Consider the following 21,024-nt stretch of genomic DNA (forward strand, 5'->3'; position numbering starts at 1 on the left):
GCAAGGCGTCGCGCGCCTTCCTGCTGCCCCCCATCCTCTGGGGCTGGCGATGGGGGAAGCGCTGCTTTCCCCACCGCCAGCCTCAAACCCGGGTTGGAGAGTAGCAGCAAGGCGTTGCGCGCCTTCCTGCTGCCCCCCATCCTCTGGGGCTGGCGATGGGGGAAGCGCTGCTTTCCCCACCGCCAGCCTCAAACCCGGGTTGGAGAGTAGCAGCAAGGCGTTGCGCGCCTTCCTGCTGCCCCCCATCCTCTGGGGCTGGCGATGGGGGAAGCGCTGCTTTCCCGACCGCCAGCCTCAAACCCGGGTTGGAGAGTAGCAGCAAGGCGTCGCGCGCCTTCCTGCTGCCCCCCATCCTCTGGGGCTGGCGAAGGGGGAAGCGCTGCTTTCCTCCACCGCCAGCCTCAAACAGCAGACTCTCCTGGCTTCAGCGGAAGCAACGCGAAGCCTCCGGAGCGCAGGCTTCGGAGGCTTCGTGTTGCTATCGCTGAAGCCAAGGAGTCTGCATTCGCCCCATAAGACGCACCCACATTTCCCCTTCATTTTTGGAGGGGAAAAAGTGCGTCTTATAGGGCGAAAAATACGGTATAATGTTTTCCCTGGTCCTTATGCACGTGGTAGGCATGGTATATAAGGTCATTTTTGTCTCCACTCAATCCCCAGACAACACACTCAGAAGGAGAATGTTTTGTATGAACTTTGGTGAGTCCAGCCAACTTGGTTACCTTGTTGCTCACCCCTAACTTCCAGTCATTTATGAAGAAATTAAAAAGATCAGGTCCTGATATTGAACCTTGGAGAACTCTACTTTTTACACCACTGCATTGGGAGAAATGCTGATTTATTCCTAGTCTTTGTACCTAGGGAGCACAGAATTAACAAAACAACGAGGCCCATGGTCAGGTAAAGGTTGAACCATTTACATCAAATGTTCGGTGATGGAAAGTCACTTGGAGCCAGCTAATCTGAATGAATTGTTACAGCAACATCACTGTCAAAGTGCTGGTTATTTTCTTTAAAGACTGAATTTTTGGGGAAGTGGGTGGGATCAGAATACCTAAAAGATCATTCCTACCTTCATTAGCTTCCCCATACCTTCAAGTCACAGGAGGGAGGTCACTACCAGAAATTCAGTTAGCAGGTATGGAACAGGATAGCCTTCTCCATAGCACTTAGATTCTGCAAGTTCCTGCTTGAAGAGATCAACCTGCCCCACCCCTGATGACATTTCCATGACGGGTAAAACAGTATTTTATACCAACAAGCTTATGTGCTTGTCTGATTTTATCACTGTGATCTCTCAAACTGATTCTTTCTCAAGCTCTCATTTTGAATTGTGCTTTACGATACTGTACTGTGATTATAGTTGTGTTTATTGTAGGCAATTGCTATATGCAACATGAAGGTGGGACATAAATGTTTTGAATAAATATCTTTATGCATATGGGATTTTTTGCTCCATAAGAAAACAAATCTATTGCAAGTGTTCATGACGGAACATTGGTTACATTTTAATAAACCAAAATATTTAGCAACTTACCTGTATTATGTCCAAGTCTTTCATTTGAATGTTGCGTAAGATCAATTGTTCTGTCAATATGAAACATTTTTAAGTCTTCATCATCTAAGGCAATATCTCCCCAAAAGACAGCTTTAAATACAAAAAGAGAGCTTACTTTAAATATATTAAGAGCAGAATTGCACAAACATTGACTAAACACTATGGCCATATTCCAGCACAGAATTAAATATACTGTAGCCCATTTAAATCAATTGTCTTGTGTGAATTTAGTTCTGTTTTGGATTGTATGACCTATAAATAAATATCTGGGAAACATATACATACGGTATATAAACAATATTACATACATACATACACACACACACACACACACACACACACACGTGTTTGTGTGTGTTACTGAAAAGTTTTTTAATATTAAACATAAGTAACAGGTTGAAGAGGTTGTGACAGAGGGGGAAAGGAAGTATTTTAATTAATTACTTTAATCACAAAGCTGACATTTTCAAAAAAGATTTTGGATGCTTTGTTTTTGCTTGTTTTCTCCACTTAGGGAGAAACTGTTTCTTTTTAAAGAAACCCATTAAGAGTATCTGATTCACCTCTCATGCCTAATAACCACTTACCAAAGAGGTAAGAAGAAGAGAATTCTTTAACAGAAGACTTTTTGAGAAGCCATGGTGAAATTCAGAGTCCAGCAGCAGGCAAAATAGGCTGGAGCTCAACGAAGTATTAATGTACATTTCCACACACACTCAGTAAATTTCATAGCTGACACAATTATACTGTTTTCTTGTCACTCCATCCTTTTTGAAAAAATTCTTGCAAAATCCAACCTTTCTTAATTTCATTCCCAATGTTGCTTTCTAACTGTAACTACTAGTATAATGCATTTTACCTCTTGAGCAAAGTAATTCAAGAACACCTCCCAAAGAGTGTGCCCTTCAGACTCAACTTTCTCACATCTTCAAAACTCAATAGACCGGTGCCACAAAGAACATTTTGGCCCTGGGAGGACTTTTGAAGTCTAAGAAACTATAGTGGATATCTCAAAATACACTTTTCATAGAAACCAGTGGTGCTTAGAACAACCAACCACAGGCAAAACATCTGCACCCAAAAAAACAAATAAAGCACAGAAAAAGCTGACAGTACACCCACAAAGAAGAAACCTTCTCAAGCAGACAACGAAAACACCAGTAAAAAAAAAGTAATGGGAGGGACTGGGAGCCTTGACTAGCATCAGAGAAATGTCTGGGGATGCAGTGATGCCCACAGGTACCATATTGGGAACTTAGCAACAGACCAAGGACTCAGTTATACAGCTGCAAATATAACATTTTAAATGTGTTTTAAGTACGTTATACAAAAGTGACGCTAGATGGCAATGGTGAGCTAATGAGAAATTCCATATATATTTGTAAACGTGTTTTTTTTTAAAAAAAAGAATTATCACAGGGTTATTTATACATGTCTAGATTCAGCCAAACACTACCCCAACTTTTAAGAAACATTTCGTAATTCAATGTCCTCATCAAGCATACTGAAAAAGCTTTTAACTTTCTAAAACTCAAACTTTATTTACCCCATTACAAAATCAATTCTGATTGTGCAATAAAAAATGCAGAAAACAATAGAATATATAACTTTTTATTACTTGATGAGTAAGATCGATAAAGAGCAGGACCGTAGGCAAATTAAAACTTTTAGACATTCATATTACATAAAGCAGAATGCCTATAGTTTTAATTTACCTACAATCCTGCTGTTTATCAATCTCTCTCATCAAGTAATTATAATAAGAGCTGGCTGTACTGGGTTAGACTTTCTTTCATTTGCTGATAATTATGTTTGCTCTTGTTTAGGAATGTCTGCAACATTTGCCCATCATCCCTTATTTCACAGAGGAAGGCAACGAAGAAGAACAAATCATGCTCAATATGTCTCCAGCCTCACTTACATTCTTGAAATGAGATACAGTTCGGCATCCCAGTTTGATTGACATATTCCACCAAGTATAAAAACTTGATATTCTAAAATAGCTAAAAGCACAGAAAGGGCAAGAAGCCAGATAATACTGACTTGGAGGTGAAAGCAAATCTACAGTAATTTAACTATTTTCATTTGTAGTGAGTACGTTTGAAATTAAGAGATCCAGCACGTGCCCAGTCTTGTCCGCTCCCCAGGGAGAGCGAATTGCTTTTCTTTATTTTCTTTATTCTTTTGGGAAAGTGCCAGAATACCTACACTGCAGGGGTACTGAGATATAAAGAAATAAATTCATATTTCTCCTAACGTTTTCACAGTTAGGAAGGGAGTCCTTTTAAGCTTTCTCAGTTTTATCTTTCTTGCATGCACACATACATTCCAGCTATGTGGTCAATGCCATACACACATTGTGACCCCTTGTAGATATTTCAATAAGAACATTTATCCGTACTGCACAGGAGGTTAAAAGTTCAGTTTGGTAGTTAAGGAGAAAACATAACCTAAAGACAAGGAGCTTCATTAGCGTGTAACCCCAAAATTTTGGAGGGGATCCAAAACACAGTGTGCAACCCGAAATCGCGCAACCCGAAGCATGACTGTATAGGGTTCTTATCTTTCCCCTTTTCTGATCTAACATAACTGTCTATTTAAAGTTCCGTAGCAGCCAGTGCTTTCTTTCTTTAAAAAATGTTTAGAGGTTCTCTCATTTTGACTCAACAATATCACCATTTTATAGTTCAAATTGGGGAAAATAAATACAGTAAATGGACAAAAATAAAAGATTCAAAAGTACAAATGCTTGGGGGTATGTGTACCCCTACGTACCTCCAGGAAAAAAGCACTGGTAACAGCTATTCTGTTTTAAATATAAAGTTCAATATCACCTTCGCCTCGTTTCCCCCTCAGACTTTCTGTCCCTCTCTGTGGTGCACTGAGCCTCCTCTAACTGTGATTCCACAACCAACCTTCTCTACCAGACACACACTCTTGAAGGCTTTACCCAAATTCTAGCTTAAAACAAAGCTCTCGTTATTATTATTTTCAATTCAGATTCAGTTCCTCAGCTTAAAGGGCTGTTAGGGAAGACAGCCGGGGTGAGGGTGGGGATGAGGGCAGCGGTGGGGAGAGTGGAAAAATTCACAAGATGGTGGTGATTGAGTTAAGAAGAAAGTGGGGCAGGTTTGCTTGTCTCCCTTTGCCCTTCCCTCTTATAGAGCAGGCTGTAGCTTGTGGTTTTGTAAATGGAAATGCCATTTGCCAGAATGAGAGGCTGAAGGGCAATTTGGCCTCATTTATGAAAACTATTTAAGAAGAAGTATGGAGGAAGGAGCATAGCGTAACTGGAAGCCTCTATATAGCAGGTCTAATTAATAACTGAATGGTCTTTCAGGCCTTTCTTGAACATAAGAAGTCATATAACAGGTTTAACATGCTAAAGGGTGAACAGTAAAGCAAGGAGTTCATACACCCTTCAAGTGTCCCTATTTTCCAGGGACATCCCTGATTTAGAGAAGCGGTCCCGGTTTCTGATTTGATCCTGGAATGTTCCACTTTTCCTTAGGATGTCCCTATTTACATTGGAGAAATGTTGGAGGGTATGGAGTTATTTGGCTCCTGAGCTGTCTGAAGGCAATCCTGTATAGGGAAGATTTTTTAAATGTTTTATTATGCTTTTATATATAATAAAAAGCTGCCCAGGGTGGCTGGGGCAACCCAGTAAGATGTGTGGGGTATAAATATAGTAAAGTTATCTGTATGGAATGAGACATCTCTATTTTCAGCGGAGAAATGTTAAAGGGTATGAGTTCATTAAATGAAGCTGGAAGACTAATCATGTGCCAGTATTAAGGTAGAATAGTATTTTCTGATAGGAAAATCGCATAGTGTAAACAGACGATAATTAAGATGAGAAGTCACTGAGATGAGAAGTGCCCTAGAAGTCAAAATAATTATAGGACTTTTGCACCAAAATTGTAAATGCTTACATATCTACTAACTACAGATAAGTGCTTGGAAGTTTAACTTAGGCCAGGAAATTTATAATTTCATAATAAAGGTCTTCTAGGACAGTGTTCAGTAAGCTGAGCTCTGTACAGTGGTGCCCCGCAAGACGAATGCCTCGCAAGACCAAAACCCGCTAGACGAAAGGGTTTTCCGTTTTTGAGCTGCTTCGCAAGACGATTTTCCCTATGGGCTTGCTTTGCAAGACAAAAACGTCTTGCAAGTGTTCCGATTTTTTTTCGCTTTCCCCCCCTTTTTCTAAGCCGCTAATCCGCTAATAGCCTTTTAGCCGCTAGTCCGCTAAGCCTTTAATAGCCACTAAACCGCTAATAGCGCTAAGCCACTAATAGGGTTGCTTCGCAAGACAAAAAAAACCGCTAGACGAAGAGACTCGCGGAACGGATTAATTTCGTCTTGCGAGGCACCACTGTATATTGGCAAAGGCTATTAATACAGCTTATAATAAACTGAAGTTGAATCCATGCTATCTTTAGTTCAGAAAATTATAAGATTCACCACCTCATAAGTAATCTTTCTTTCAAAAGAGCAATTCATGGTAAAATCCATTAACACAGATCTTCAGTATTTTTGTGATACAAAGTACTGCCATTCTCAAATACTAGCTTTTAGCCATGCATACTATTCAAACCCAGTTCACCTTTAAAGAAAGAAAAATGCAGATGCCTGGCACCATATAATTGCTAACTTAAACATTCAGACATCACCAGAGTTGTTACATATCAGAAGTTGGTCTGAAAATAAATGGCCTTTTTAATTATTATTTTTATAATTATGGGAAATTGCCAACACCTTTTGTGTATGTTGGATCATGTCAAGTTCACAATTTAGTCTAGGAAATGCTGATAAAATCATAATTTGTGGAAAAAATAAAACTTTGACCTACCTCATATTATATTACCTCAGCAGTTTCTGAGTGGATACAATATTTAAGATACACATAGCTCCTCTTCTACAACTGAGGAAGCTCAGGTCTCCCAAAAGGTAACTGCTGCATTAAAGGACCACCTTCAACAGGGTTCACTGACATGCTTCTGTTTGAAAGAGCATTTTAAAACTGCCAAGAACCTGGAAAGCTAACACAGATGTCCATGAATAAGACAGGTGTGCAAACTAGGGCCCCACTCAACCCAATGCAACCTAGCCGGGGACTCAACTAACATCCTCTTTCTGTTGCCTGCCTGATATAACGGAGCAGAATGTTTCACTGAACAAGATGATTGGCAAATAGTAAGTATTTTTCCTCATCATTTTGGAGTAGCCCAAAGTTGCAAAGTTAGTTCTTGATGACCTGGCACACATGATCTCAAATTGCATCTGTCAAAGACAACAACATTGTGCCTGGTATAACCCGTCAAAAGTCTCATCAAGCACCGACATGGTAATATACTGTATTTTTTGCTCTATAAGACTCACTTTTTCCCTCCTAAAAAGTAAGGGGAAATGTGTGTGCATCTTATGGAGTGAATGCAGGCTGCGCAGCTATCCCAGAAGTCAGAACAGCAAGAGGGATCACTGCTTTCGCTGTGCAGCAGTATTTTCCTCTCATTGTTCTGGCTTCTGAGATTCAGAATATTTTTTTTCTTGTTTTCCTCCTCCAAAAACTAGGTGCGTCTTATGGTCTGGAAACACTGTCCCATTCAGCACCACATTTATACCAATACACAATCTATGCTCTCCCTGTTTTAACACTGTGGTGTTTTCCAAAACTATGAGCAATAGTAGCCATTCCAGTGTGGCTTCCTTGACTAATGTATTGCTCTAGGAAAGGCAATAATCTTTATAAATCAGTGTTCAGGGAAGAGATGCCTTAACCATGGGATTCTGCTCCCCCCCCCCAATAACTTCTTGTCAATAAGAGGAGAGATCCTTCCTTCCTGGGATCCTTTGGAAGGGAGAGCAGGGTATAAAATCAAACCAATCCCCAATTTAAAAGGGGCAGGAAAAGATCTAACAGTGTTTGGCTACCTTGGGGTAAAATCCAACACCCATTTACCCAAATGGAAGTTCCTAATTCTGTTAATCACCAGGATTCAATGTACGATTGTGAGCTGGTAACCTTACTAGGTGATCTCTGGGCAAAGATATAGGCAGAAAAGTTTCACCGGTTTATGATTGCTCCTTGCACAGAGAAACAAACAAAGCAAAACAAAAACCCATTTCATGGCTTTAACAAGCTGTGAGCAAAAGAATGAACAAAAGCCGCAGCAGAAATAAACCATTGTGTTTAAGTTGCCACCTACGTGAAACAGCTGCTAGAACTAGGAAACAGACATAGCAGATGCTTCGTACTTAAGCATTCATTCAAGTTGCAGGCATTTTATACAATTTCAGTAAAAAGCAACAACAAACCCCTAACTTGAATAAATCAACCAAGTTGACTGTGAAGCCAATAGCTACTATGTCTAAAAGTATTTCCTGTTTTCATTTATTAATAGCATGTGTTTCTATAAGACGGTTAATGTATCACCTGTAAATCTGCAAATGTACATAAAGCCCCTGTCTGACATCAAGGCATTATTTAACATTAGCAAAGAAAGGGCTCCCATTTACATCAATGGGAGATTGTCCCCACATGCTAATTTCAGTACATTAGAGGGCAGATTTTCATCAGGCTTGTTGCTAGAGACAGAAGGGTAAGGTTAAACCTCCCCTCCTTATGCGCCGGAATAAAATTAAAATAATAATGTGGTACCAAGAAGTACAATTATTAATTAACTACCAGCCTGGCCCACAGATGAGCAAATCAGATTTGATATGGGAGGATAACTTACACATTCATTAAGGGAAGAAGATTTGTTAAAATCTGATTTTAATATATTTTTCCTTTTAAGCAAATGTTTCTGCATTCCTCATTAAAGTGAGCTCATTGTCACATAGGTGGCTGCCCTTTGTTCACTGAGCATTGGGTTTTCTAATCTGCTTTGTAACATAGAATACTATGCAAGGACATGACATTCAGTCTGAAGTTAGATGCTTTAACGCCATTAATCTGAGATTTAAAGGATATATGAGACAAAAAGAGTACTTTATACTAAATTCTTGACAGACATCCTTTTTTGAGAACTGCAGCTGTGAGCCTTGGGGATTCTTCATTTCCTAGTCTTACCCCCCCCCCCCATGATAATTGAGGCAGATTTTTCTTTCTACATGTTATAGGTGAATTTCACCAATAAAAGCAGTAACCTAAAATTTAATAAGCTGTACTCTGGTTTCTGTTCACTTTGCATTAATCTTTCACCTTTTACTAGAGATTTCCACACAGAGGGAAATTTATGATCATAAAATAATCAAGTGTTGATAAACATGTATAAAATAAAGCACAAAGATGAGCAACAGAAGCTGATAAAAACTAGCAGAAGCAGATAAAAATGAGCAGAAACGCTAAAAATGTATTCACTTAAGCACTGAAAGGAGAACACAGTTGCCTCTTAGCAAGCCTTACAGTGAGAGTGTTCCAGAGATGAAATATGACAGAAAAAACTCATCCTTGGACACCACTTGCTTCCTGAGATACAGTGGCGTAGCGTGGGGGGTGCAGAGGGGCCGTCCGCACCGGACGCAACATCTGGGGGTTAGGGTTAGGGGGCACAAATCCACGGGTTAGGGGGCGCAAATCCACGGGTTAGGGGGCGCAAATTACTTGCCTTGCCCCGAGTGCTGACAACCCACACTACGCCACTGCTGAGATAGCAGAGGGATCTGCAGAAAGGCAGTGGAATTTGTTGAAATACTTATAGCACTTACAAAGCTATTCACAGTTTCGTTTATGAGAATGTAAGTACATCAACGATTTGACTGCAGGATATCACTTCATAAGCTATAAAAATTATCCTTAAAACGTAAGGTTACAAAAGCAGTTTTAGATACAACAAACAATGAAAGAGAGAAAAACTTTATTAACTATGAAGTCTATTTTGGCAACTATAAGTAGGATGGCTGGGCCTGCATTTTTAAGGTCAGTATGGGGTTTGATGGTTGTCAAACTGTCTCAGATCATTAGTGGTACACACCCTGCTTCTGTATTTCATCTTTATAGCAGCCACTGATGAAAAACCTGTCTCACAAAGATATATACCATATTTTTCTGTGTATTGGACAAGGTTTTTTTACTCAAAATTTACATCAAAAAACTGGGGTCATCCAATACATGGATAGTGGTATGGGCGGGGGGGGGAGAAGCGGTACACCACCAGCCAGTTCACTGGTGGGAGTGCAACTTCCCCCAATGCCGCTGTGTGCGGCGGGCGCTCCCTGGGTTGTTTCCTGCGTGCAGTGGCATCGGAGCATAATAGCTGGTGGGAACACAAATTCCCCCAATGCCGCTGCATGCAGGAAACAATCTAGGAAGTGTTTCCTGCCCCCAGCTGTGTGGGGGGAGAGGCTCAACAACTTTGGGCCATCTCCCCTCATTTTCCTAAAATTGAGTCTCCTAAAATAGGGGGATGGGTCTTATACACGGGGGCGTCCTATAGACGGGAAAATACGGTATTACCAAATGACAGCAGCACAGATACTGCTTCATCACCAGGCTCAAGATACTCAATGGTAACATCAATCTAGCATTCAGATAACCTCACATCCAAAATATTATCTGTGAAGACCCTATCACAAGACAGTTCCAATCTGTAGTTCTTTTTTCACAAAGACAATTTTGCAGCATCAGTTGCAAGTGTGCTTTGCATGTACTCCCGTTTCTTCAGCTGATAAATTTTCCATGCGGCAAATTCAAATGGCTTGTGATTGTTTGCTTAATGTTAGTTTTAATCTCACTTTCTTTATCGTCAAGTGAAACAAGAAATTCTATCAAGCATGTAAAAGAATCCATTGTCCTCTGCCAAACCCAAACTGCCCAGAACTCAATTTTTCTCATGAAAGTTGTGGCATGTACAAAGATCTTTTTGTTTCAACCTTGTAGGCTTAAGTTCAAGTCATTCAGATTACAAAACATGTCAGTGTGGTATGCTAACTTTGCTAGCCAATTGTCTTGGCTAAATTATTTGCAAGTCAGGACTTCTTGATCAAAATAAACACATGTACTTGTGTAACTCAAAGAGTCTCTGCAGCACACGGCCCCTTGACAGCCAACAAACATCTGTGTGAAGTTGTAAGCGTACATGTTCAGAATCCATCTCCAAACATAAGGTTTCAGACACACATGCACTGAGCGAACTGGTGTTGAGAAAGTTTACAATTTTCACGGCATTGGTAAATACTTCATGAAGTACTTCATCTAGCCCAATCAAAGGCAGCTCCTGTGCATTGGAGGTGAGCTGAAATAGTCACTGAAACAACTGCCTCTATGAGCAGCTTGGGGCGAACCATCACTGGATCTGCCCCAGAGAGGAGTTCCCAAGATTCAGCCTTCCTGGTGTTTGGTTACAAATATCAACATGGCATTATAATAAGACAACAAAACAAAAAGGTGTAAGAGGTATTCATCATTGTTGTTGTTTAGTCATTTAGCCGTGTCCAACTCTTCGTGACCCCATGGACCAGAGCACGCTAGGCACTCCTGTCTTCCACTGACTCCCGCAGTTTGGTCAAACTCATGCTGGTAGCTTCGAGAACACTATCCAACCATCTCGTCCTCTGTCATCCCCTTCTCCTTGTGCCCTCCATCTTTCCCAACATCAGGGTCTTTTCCAGGGAGTCTTCTCTTCTCATGAGGTGGCCCAAGTATTGGAGCCTCAGCTTCACGATCTGTCCTTCCAGTGAGCACTCAGGGCTGATTTCCTTAAAAATGGATAGGTTGGATCTCCTTGCAGTCCATGGGACTCTCATTAAGGGTTACAATCAATAATTACTTTGGGATTGCTTATAAAGCCCACAACCAATTTGCACAGGCTTCACAACCCACTTGTGTCTCATGACCCACAGGTTGGAAGATGTTGTTTGAGCCCCACCCATTGGGCCATCTACACAAGCTAGATGTTATATGGGAGATGCATATGTAGATACACATTTTCCCTAGTGGTTTTCTTTTTTAACCCCACAGAAGATCTTAAATTAGCCCTTAGCACTTCTCTATTTCTGTATGGCTGTCTTGACCTCATTTTAACTTTATCATTTTTTTAAAAAAATGCTCTCTATTGCTACCTGTTATCAAAAGAGAAAGGATCTTAAAAATATTTTGTATTATGTATGTCAGTTGATTAAAAAAAGTCTGGAAGTTCACCAGGTTCATACAAGCCTAAAGGTACTGATTTTCTGCTTGCCCTGGGAAAAATGAGATGTACATCAGAAACATGAGAAATACCCCCCAGGATTATGTAATTGTTTATTGTGAAATATAACTGAATAGTCTATTGATTTTTCTTTGCCTCATTGTTATTAATTCCATCACAGAAGCACAAAAATATAATTTTCTCCTGATAACTGAATCACTTTCCATTTGTAAATTGACATTCGCCTCTTATGTGTTTTTAGAACAACATATCATATTAACAGGGCAGGGACTTTGTTAAAATTATCTTATTGATTTTTCCTTTCATACAACTCCCAACTATAAATGCCAAACAGGTACAAACATGAAACATGAATTGTTGTTCATAATAACTGAAACTCCCAAACGAAGTTGCCTATTTTTTATCAAACCTGTTTCTAGTTTCTCAGGTAGCCCAAACTATAATACAGTTAACTAGATAACCACAGAGATGGCCAGCCGTACAAATTGCCATCAAGTTGCAAAAGGCATTCAATAGGTACAATGGACTGGTGACCTTTGCTCAGTAGCTGCATAGACTTCTAAACCAAAATCGTGATAAATACCAAGTGTCCTAAGCAACATTCTTTTTAGTGAGCAGGTTGCAACCATAGGCACCTTTTGCACTTTCACCCTTGCTGTAAAACATAATTTTAATATACACTATAAGCCAACTATCTATCTATTACAAGGTTAGCCAAAGCAGCACGTGTACAGTCAACCATCCTAATTCTAAAGGCGTGTTCATGTTACCACCTTAGAACACAGTACAGCTGGGTTTTTTAGTCCTCAGCCCCAGCTGTTCACATCAGCACAGTTACATTAGTGGCAGATTAGTTTCTTTTTGTGTACACACCAAGGACATTGAAGGGGTTGGGGGTGTATTTACCCCATGAAAAGATGTTCACACTTTGCCTAGAGACAAATTAGGAACAGCTTAAGGACTCCAAGGGGGTGTGAAGCTGGTTTGAGGAACACACATCAAACAGTAGTATCAAAGTACAGGATACATATGCATTTTAGATAACATGCTGCTGTGTGAACATGGATGAAAAACCCAACACTGGAAACACAGTGCACAGTAAACAGGAGGTTGAGTGCAGCCAAAACTTACACGTATTAGTAACAGCACACATGGAAAACAGCACACACGAATATAGCAAGGGAACTGCCAAATTCCACCACAGGGTTAGAATCATGCTGGAATAGAGACAATTTACTATCAGTAATCAAGCAGTATGGTCCTATGCAGGCTGACTAGGACGAAGTACCGGTAAGTCTCATTTGATTGTGCTTAAATTTACTCCAATATAGTTTCTATATCTTTATTTTACATGGTAAAGCATTTTATATCACCTTTTGGCCCTAACAAGTGCCCCCAAAGCAATTTACAAGAAAATAAAATCCTCCCCCCCCAAAAAAAAATATCAGTTTGAACAATAACAAAATTGAAATATCAAAACCTCTGTGACGGTATTGGTATCTTCCATACTGCTGAGATCGCCTGTCGCAAAGTCTGCCATGCCTGCATAGCTCTAGCGAGAGTTCGTTAAACAGAGGCCTACTGCTATCCTATACAAAGAAGAAACTCAGCCATTTCTTCCTTACTTTTCAACAAAAATCCAAAAACCCTGCTGCAGGTTCGGATACAGTGAACCAGGGAGACCCTCCAGTAAAACACAAAACAAGAGCCAGTGTGATGTAGTGGTTAAGAGCGGTAGACTCGTAATCTTTGGGGGGGAGGAAGGGAAAGGAGAATGTTAGCCGCTTTGAGACTCCTTCGGGTAGTGATAAAGCGGGATATCAAATCCAAATTCTTCTTAGCTGGGATTATTCCACAATGCATGTACCCTGTGAGAATCGCCTGCTCCAAACTCAAATGGAACTTGTCTTTAAGTGGGGCTCATTTAGTAGTGTTTCATGGCTAGATCTAAGATGTTGGGGGGGGGGAAATGTAGCCTTAAAATTATTAATTAAGAATTCTAATAAATTAAGAGGCTATTAAGAGTTCTCCGATGGGTTGTATCTGGCTAATTCTACATTCCGGATACATCCATTGAATTCAATGCCCATTCAGTTCAGTGGGTCTGCTATACAACCCAATATTAGCATATGATGCCTTGTGCTACTTTTTACCAGATGCTTTTCATAGTCTCCTCCTCCTTATTATGGTCTGAACATGATGCCACCTTATCCCGTTTTTCTTCCTGCAGCCCATTCCACACAGAATGCTGCAGTGCCTAAAGAATTTATAAGTGTATAAATAATATAACAGAAAACACTTTTGCTAATGTAACATAAGATCTTTGTATTGGAGGCACTGCTTTTCTGCACCTCTAAAAAAAGAACAATCAGAAACAGTATATATAGATGTGAAATCTTTCAAAGACTTCCAAAAAGGGAAAGGGGAAATCCTTCTCTGCTGAAGGAGGACAGTGGCAATTCAGAAAAATTTCTGAAAAATAAGTCATGTCAGACTAACCTGATCTCATTTTTTGACAGAATTACAAGCCTGGTAGATGAAGGGAACTCAGTGGATATAGCCTACCTTGATTTCAGTAAGGCATTTGACAAGGTGCCCCATGATATTCTTGTAAAGAAGCTGGTAAAATGCGGTCTTGACTCTGCTACCACTCAGTGGATTTGTAACTGGCTGACTGACCGAACCCAAAGGGTGCTCATCAATGGTTCCTCTTCATCCTGGAGAAGAGTGACTAGTGGGGTGCCACAGGGTTCTGTCTTGGGCCCGGTCTTATTTAACATCTTTATCAACGACTTGGATGATGGACTCAAGGGCATCCTGATCAAATTTGCAGATGACACCAAACTGGGAGGGGTGGCTAACACCCCAGAGGACAGGATCACACTTCAAAACGACCTTGACAGATTAGAGAACTGGGCAAAAACAAACAAAATGAATTTTAACAGGGAGAAATGTAAAGTATTGCACTTGGGCAAAAAAAATGAGAGGCACAAATACAAGATGGGTGACACCTGGCTTGAGAGCAGTACATGTGAAAAGGATCTAGGAGTCTTGGTTGACCACAAACTTGACATGAGCCAACAGTGTGACGCGGCAGCTAAAAAAGCCAATGCAATTCTGGGCTGCATCAATAGGAGTATAGCATCTAGATCAAGGGAAGTAATAGTGCCACTGTATTCTGCTCTGGTCAGACCACACCTGGAGTACTGTGTCCAGTTCTGGGCACCACAATTCAAGAAGGACACTGACAAACTGGAACGTGTCCAGAGGAGGGCAACCAAAATGGTCAAAGGCCTGGAAACGATGCCTTATGAGGAACGGCTAAGGGAGCTGGGCATGTTTAGCCTGGAGAAGAGGAGGTTAAGGGGTGATATGATAGCCATGTTCAAATATATAAAAGGATGTCACATAGAGGAGGGAGAAAGGTTGTTTTCTGCTGCTCCAGAGAAGCGGACACGGAGCAATGGATCCAAACTACAAGAAAGAAGATTCCACCTAAACATTAGGAAGAACTTCCTGACAGTAAGAGCTGTTCGACAGTGGAATTTGCTGCCAAGGAGTGTGGTGGAGTCTCCTACTTTGGAGGTCTTTAAGCAGAGGCTTGACAACCATATGTCAGGAGTGCTCTGATGGTGTTTCCTGCTTGGCAGGGGGTTGGACTCGATGGCCCTTGTGGTCTCTTCCAACTCTATGATTCTATGATTCTATGATTCTATGTATTAAATTTGGCTGTAAATGTAAACAAAAAAACAAAAAACCACCCCAAAACAAAACAAAACCTAAAATTTGTGTATTTTATTTCTGTATGAATTGCTCACTGGCAAATAATTCTCATATAGAGCTTTATTTGTTTGGATTTGTACGGAAAGTTACTGGAGCTTTTATGAAAAGTTACTGGGGCTTTTATGAAGCCAGTAATTTGCTGTGTATTTGCCTCCCACAAGGTTTCCAGACCACCTAGTTCATAAAGAGCTATTTTTTTACTGGCAGTGACAACCTCCAGGTTGAAAACTCTCTCGAGTTCTGGCCCTGAGCACAAGAGAAAAGATAGGATAGGGAGGTTTGGGAGAGACATTAAGTTTCCAATGTGTTAAAAAGATCATAGGATGCGCTTCATGGCCACTCAGGAAAAACAAAGAACAACGGATTACAATTAACATTTCCAAGGACATCAATGTGGTCCACAGAAGCTGCTAAACAACGGTGTCTTTTAACCAACCAGAAATTATCCACACAACCCTGTAGGTCAGGGGTCAGCAAACTTTTTCAGCAGGGGGCCGGTCCACTGTCCCTCAGACCCTGTAGGAGGCCGGACTATATTTTGAAGGGGGGAAATGAATGAATTCCTATGCCCCACAAATAACCCAGAAATGCATTTTAAATAAAAACACACATGCTACTCATGTAAAAACACGCTGATTCCCGGACCGCCCGTGGGCCAGATTTAGAAGGTGATTGGGCCGGATCTGGCCCCCAGGCCTTAGTTTGCCTACCCATGCTATAGCTTAACATAAAAGTAATCCATAAATTCATTCCATCTTGTTTCCTTATTCATCTAGGGAAGGGTGGAGCTTTACATTTAAATATTTATTTCTGAAATATTTTCTCTAAAAATAAAATTTCTATAAACAGCACTGGCATGAAGTATTCAACTTCATGTGTATGAACTCTCATTACTCCCATCTACCTTCCAAGAACGCTGACTTTTCAAGGTTCCTTTCGACCTCTTAAGTTGCACTATAGATGCCATATAGCAGCTGTCCTTGCCTGCACAGCTCACTGTGCCACACAATTTTCACACACTCACTGAAGTTCCTCTCAGATTTTCGACTTCACGACTGTGAAATATATGATGCAATATTGTGAGAAGAAAGTGTTTCTTTTTGGTAAATTATTGAAGAAGTGAAAAAGAAGAGATTTTTAAAAACATACTAGCAGTAGACTTAAACCGCCTTACAAGAATAACAGATGTGGGCCACAACCTCTGTCAACAGGAGTTTGCGATGAGGAAGAGATTCTGGCTTTGCCTCTGCTTCCCCCCCCCCCCATAAAACAAAATATAACTTGCTTTTCAGTACACAGACATGTTCCTTGGAAAAGGGGGGTCTTCCTATCATGGCACTGCAGTTCAATGTATTAACAAAAAATGTGAATATGTACATAATCCACCCAAAAATTCTTTTAATCAAGCCAGTTACACTGAACAGGAGTAGCTCAAGAGTAGTGTTGATTTTAAAAATGTACAATAATTGATAAACAATAATTCTTTTGAATAGTGTTTCTCAAGTGGATACAGATCTTTTTATATGACCATTAACTCTATGAAGGTCTATCTTAACTGATGACAGTGTTCAGTTATGGTTCTAGATGAATGTATTGCAATTTTTTGTCTACTTCAGGTTTAGGGTTTTTAAAAAATGTTCACTTACATTATTTCAAGGGAAGGGTTCAGTAACAATATAATTAAGAAAAACAGATTAGTCTGGATGGTACTTGTGTGGATGGACAGCATCACCTTAATTCATTAAGTTAAAAGTGCTACCTTGTGAAAAGGGCATGTGTATTGTTCCAAAGTGTTTGCTGAAGGTATTTAACTGATAGCAGTGTTTCATGTCATGTTACCATCAGTAAACAGCATGTGTGTTAATTCAGGAAAAGGAAAGCCAAATTTACAGAAAGACAGATTCAGTTAATGCTAAAACTCCTTGGGTAAATGTTGAAAGGAAGTGAATTCTATCTTGGCAACTTGGTAACAAGAATTTAACTTATCAGTGCTAATCAGGCAACATTATACTTAAGAGATAAACTAAGCAGCATTTCTAAGAGAAGGGCTGAAAGGCTTTCCAAATTGCTAGCTACTGCTCACATTTCTGGCAGATCTAAGAATTATGCTGCCTAGAAAACTAATAATATATTAAGAAGTGTGTGTCAAATGATGTTTAAATGCATGTATAAATGTAAGAAATTAATAAAAGGATTCTACTGATTTGGGATGCCAGATTCCCGGTGTTTTTTCAGTAATGTAGAATAAATTAAGCAGTGCCTAAATGTTAAAGTGGCATGTCAGATGTACAGAGTTGACCTGGAGAATATGTAGATTCATAGAGCTTTGGGCTGTCTTTAACAATGGTGCTATATTGTAAAAAATGTAGCAGTAAATTCTGATCAAATGTGTGGGAACAAAAACTGCTATTATTTGAAGGCTGTGGAAACTGAAGAAATTAATAAGGAACATCACATAGGAAGATGGAACTGGGAGGAATAACTTTGGGAACAGCACAGTCTTGGGAGTGCTCACGGAGTAGCGGATGCAAGAAGAATAGAATAGATAGAATAGAATAGATATTTATTACGGCCATAGGCTCATACAGATAAAAACAAGACATAAATAACAGCTTGTGCACGTGGGAAAAAACAGCCGCTAAAACAACACTATAACAATAAAATACTGTAAGATGGAATGACATACTGCGCCTTAATTAGCTTGTAGTGCTCCTCGGCAGAGCTTTTGGGTAAGGACAGCGACCAGAAACCTAGCCACTTTCAGGGTCGTATGGATATCCTTATCCTGCAGGATTTGGGCAAGGTGGAATTTTGGTGGGGTACCCTCTAGCTTCTGTATGATTGATCCCAACAAATTTGCCCGTGGCACATTGAACAAGGGGCAAGTGAACATAATGTGCTGAAGCGACTCCGGCGTCTCCCTATCACATTCGCACATGGCGGAGGCTTGTCCCTTTGAGAATCTATGTCTCAGGACATTGGAGGGAAAAACGTTAAACCTCGCTTTGGTGAAGGCCAGCCTATGGGCAACGGACGAAAGGGAGGAGAGGTATGATGGAACGCAGTAAGTTAAAGTGATACCAATGTTCTGGGGCGAGCAAACACCTCCCCCCAGCGTATAGTTTCGCTGTAAATCGATGTCGTCCAGTCTTTGGCGGATCAGTCTTTGAGCAGTGATTTGATCTAGATTAAGGGAATCTAAGGGAGAGATTCCGTAACTCAGGAGTTTGGCATGAATTCTACTAGTCCAAAGGCTGGAGAATTCATCTCGCCATAAGCATTGGACAAGGTAATGGTCTGGTAATCTGTGCCACAATGATAACCAATAATTGAAGACTTGCTTCCACAGGCAAGTTTCTACGGACGCAATCTTCAATTCTAATCGCATGGCTGCGTTGCTTACGCACAGGGGGAGCATTAGGAGCCGACGTAGGAATTGGTTTTGCAGAGTCTCAAGGGGAGTAAGATCTGTCATCACGGCCCAGAGCGGGGCAGCATAAGCAAGCACGGGAACCACTTTTGCCTTGAACACCTTTAGGGCCGAGGGAACATGCAAAGCTCCATCCGAAAAGAAAAATCGGAGGAGCGCATATGACAGTGTTTTGGCCTTGTTAAGTAGGTGTTGAATTTGTGCTTTCCACCCCAAATTGTATTGAAAAATAACTCCTAGGTATTGAAATTTTAGGACTTGCTCTATTTTTGCTCCACCAAGCTTCCATTCGTATAATCTCCGACTTCTGGCGAAAATCAGAATCTTAGATTTAGCATGGTTGATGGTTAATTGGTTGCGTTGACAATACGTGGCAAAGATCTTCAGAGCTCTCTTTAGTCCAACACGTGTATAAGATAGAATTACCGCGTCGTCCGCGTATAGAAGGAGTGGACAGCGGTAATCCGCTAGTCTAGGCGCGTGTGTACTTGGGGATGAGTTGACTAGGGGTGCTCGCATGTCGCTGATGAATAGGTTGAATAGGCAGGGAGCCAATATACATCCTTGGCACACTCCCTTGTTTATTGGTATCGAATTTGTGAGGTCGCCCGCAGGAGTAAGTCTCACTCTGGCAAGGGTACCTTCGTGGAGCTGGCTTATAAACCATAAGAGTCTTCTATCGATGCCCTGTTTCGCAAGTTTCTCCCAAAGAATATTTCTAGGAACGCTGTCAAAGGCTGCCTTTAGATCTAGGAAGGCAGCACAAAGGTAGCCGCGGGGGGACGACGAGTACTTCCGTGCCAGATGGTAAAGGACTATCGCATGATCGGTTGTAGAACGTTTAATTCTGAACCCTGCTTGTTCGTGACCAATCTGGTTAGTCTCGTCTGCCCATCGCAATAGTTTAGTCAGCAAAAAGCTGGCATAAATTTTCCCTATGATCGAAAGGAGGCTGATGTTACGGTAGTTTTCCGGCTCCATTGGAGAACCTTTTTTATGAATTGGTACTATAATGGCCTCCTTCCATATTTTGGGGATGAGACCAGAAGCGTTGATTGCGTCGAAGGTTTTGGCCAAGATGTCAGCCCACCATTTTGGGTGTAGTTTGATGGCTTCAGCAGGGATCAGGACGGGCCCTGGGGCTTTGCCCGGTTTCAGCTGGGCTATTAGCTTGGCTATTTCGTCCGGATCGGTGGGAGGCCAAATAGGTAGGTGGGAAAACAGATGCATCAGATGGTCGGAGGGAGCATCAGCCTGTGAGAAACATTTCTTCAGGAACAATTCCCATGTCGGTGCTGGGATGACTGCCCTTGGGTATTTCCTCACCCTTCTATTAATCAAAGACCAGAATTCCCTGGATCTATGTGGTTTTGAAGCGGTAATCAAGGCCTGCCAGCGATTGTGTTGCCACTCGCGTTTGGCAGTTTTCTGCGTGCGTTTGTAAGCTTGCTTGGCTTGTGCATAACTAGCTGGCAGAGTAGATGCATCTGAGGTCTTATATGCATTATATATAGCACGAAGGCGCTGTCTTGCTTGTTTGCACTGAGAATTATACCAGGGGGCACCGTAAGTATACTCGTTTCGATTTAATATTTTGGGTGGTAACCTGAAGAAGGACGTAAGTTCAGTCGTATGATGGTGAAAGCGTTTCAACACTATGCTATGCTCGTCTGAGGCAGAGCCTATGTTGGAATGGGGCCCGAGGATTTCTTTTTGAAAGAATTCCTGATACTTTTGAGCCTGGGTCTCCGACCATTTGATTCCTCTTACTTGGAGAGAGGATTCGTTGGTTACCATCTGGGTCGCATGTCTATGGGCCTCCGACTGCCAGTTCAGGGAAAGCTTGGCTACAAGGGGAAGATGATCACTAGATTGTACATTCTCGATCTTAAAGGTGGAAATACACTTAAGTAGATCACTGGAGACCAACAGGTAATCGAGGACGCTGTTTGATTTAACGCTCAGGTGAGTGAAATCCCCTGGAATATCAGGGAGGCATGTTCCATTTAGGGGGACCAGATTTAAACGGATGGCCATTTGATAGAGGAGTACTCCAGCCTCATTAGCTCGTTGGTCTTTAGAAGTTCTCCTCATGA

The 21,024-nt window shown here is 41.1% G+C and overlaps 1 protein-coding gene across 2 annotated transcripts in view; it reads right to left on the bottom strand.

Annotated features, from left to right (window-relative positions):
- TLL1 (tolloid like 1) overlaps positions 1-21,024 on the bottom strand; it is a 129,078-nt gene that overhangs the window by 69,808 nt on the left and 38,246 nt on the right. For both annotated transcript variants that reach the window (XM_081208769.1, XM_081208771.1), the window contains exon 3: positions 1,538-1,648. In XM_081208769.1, coding sequence (XP_081064895.1) covers positions 1,538-1,648 — 111 coding nt within the window. The remainder of the gene's footprint in view (positions 1-1,537; positions 1,649-21,024) is intronic.

This window comes from Podarcis bocagei, assembly GCF_964188305.1.
Source record: "Podarcis bocagei genome assembly, chromosome: 9".
Classification (NCBI taxonomy): Eukaryota; Metazoa; Chordata; class Lepidosauria; order Squamata; family Lacertidae; genus Podarcis; species Podarcis bocagei.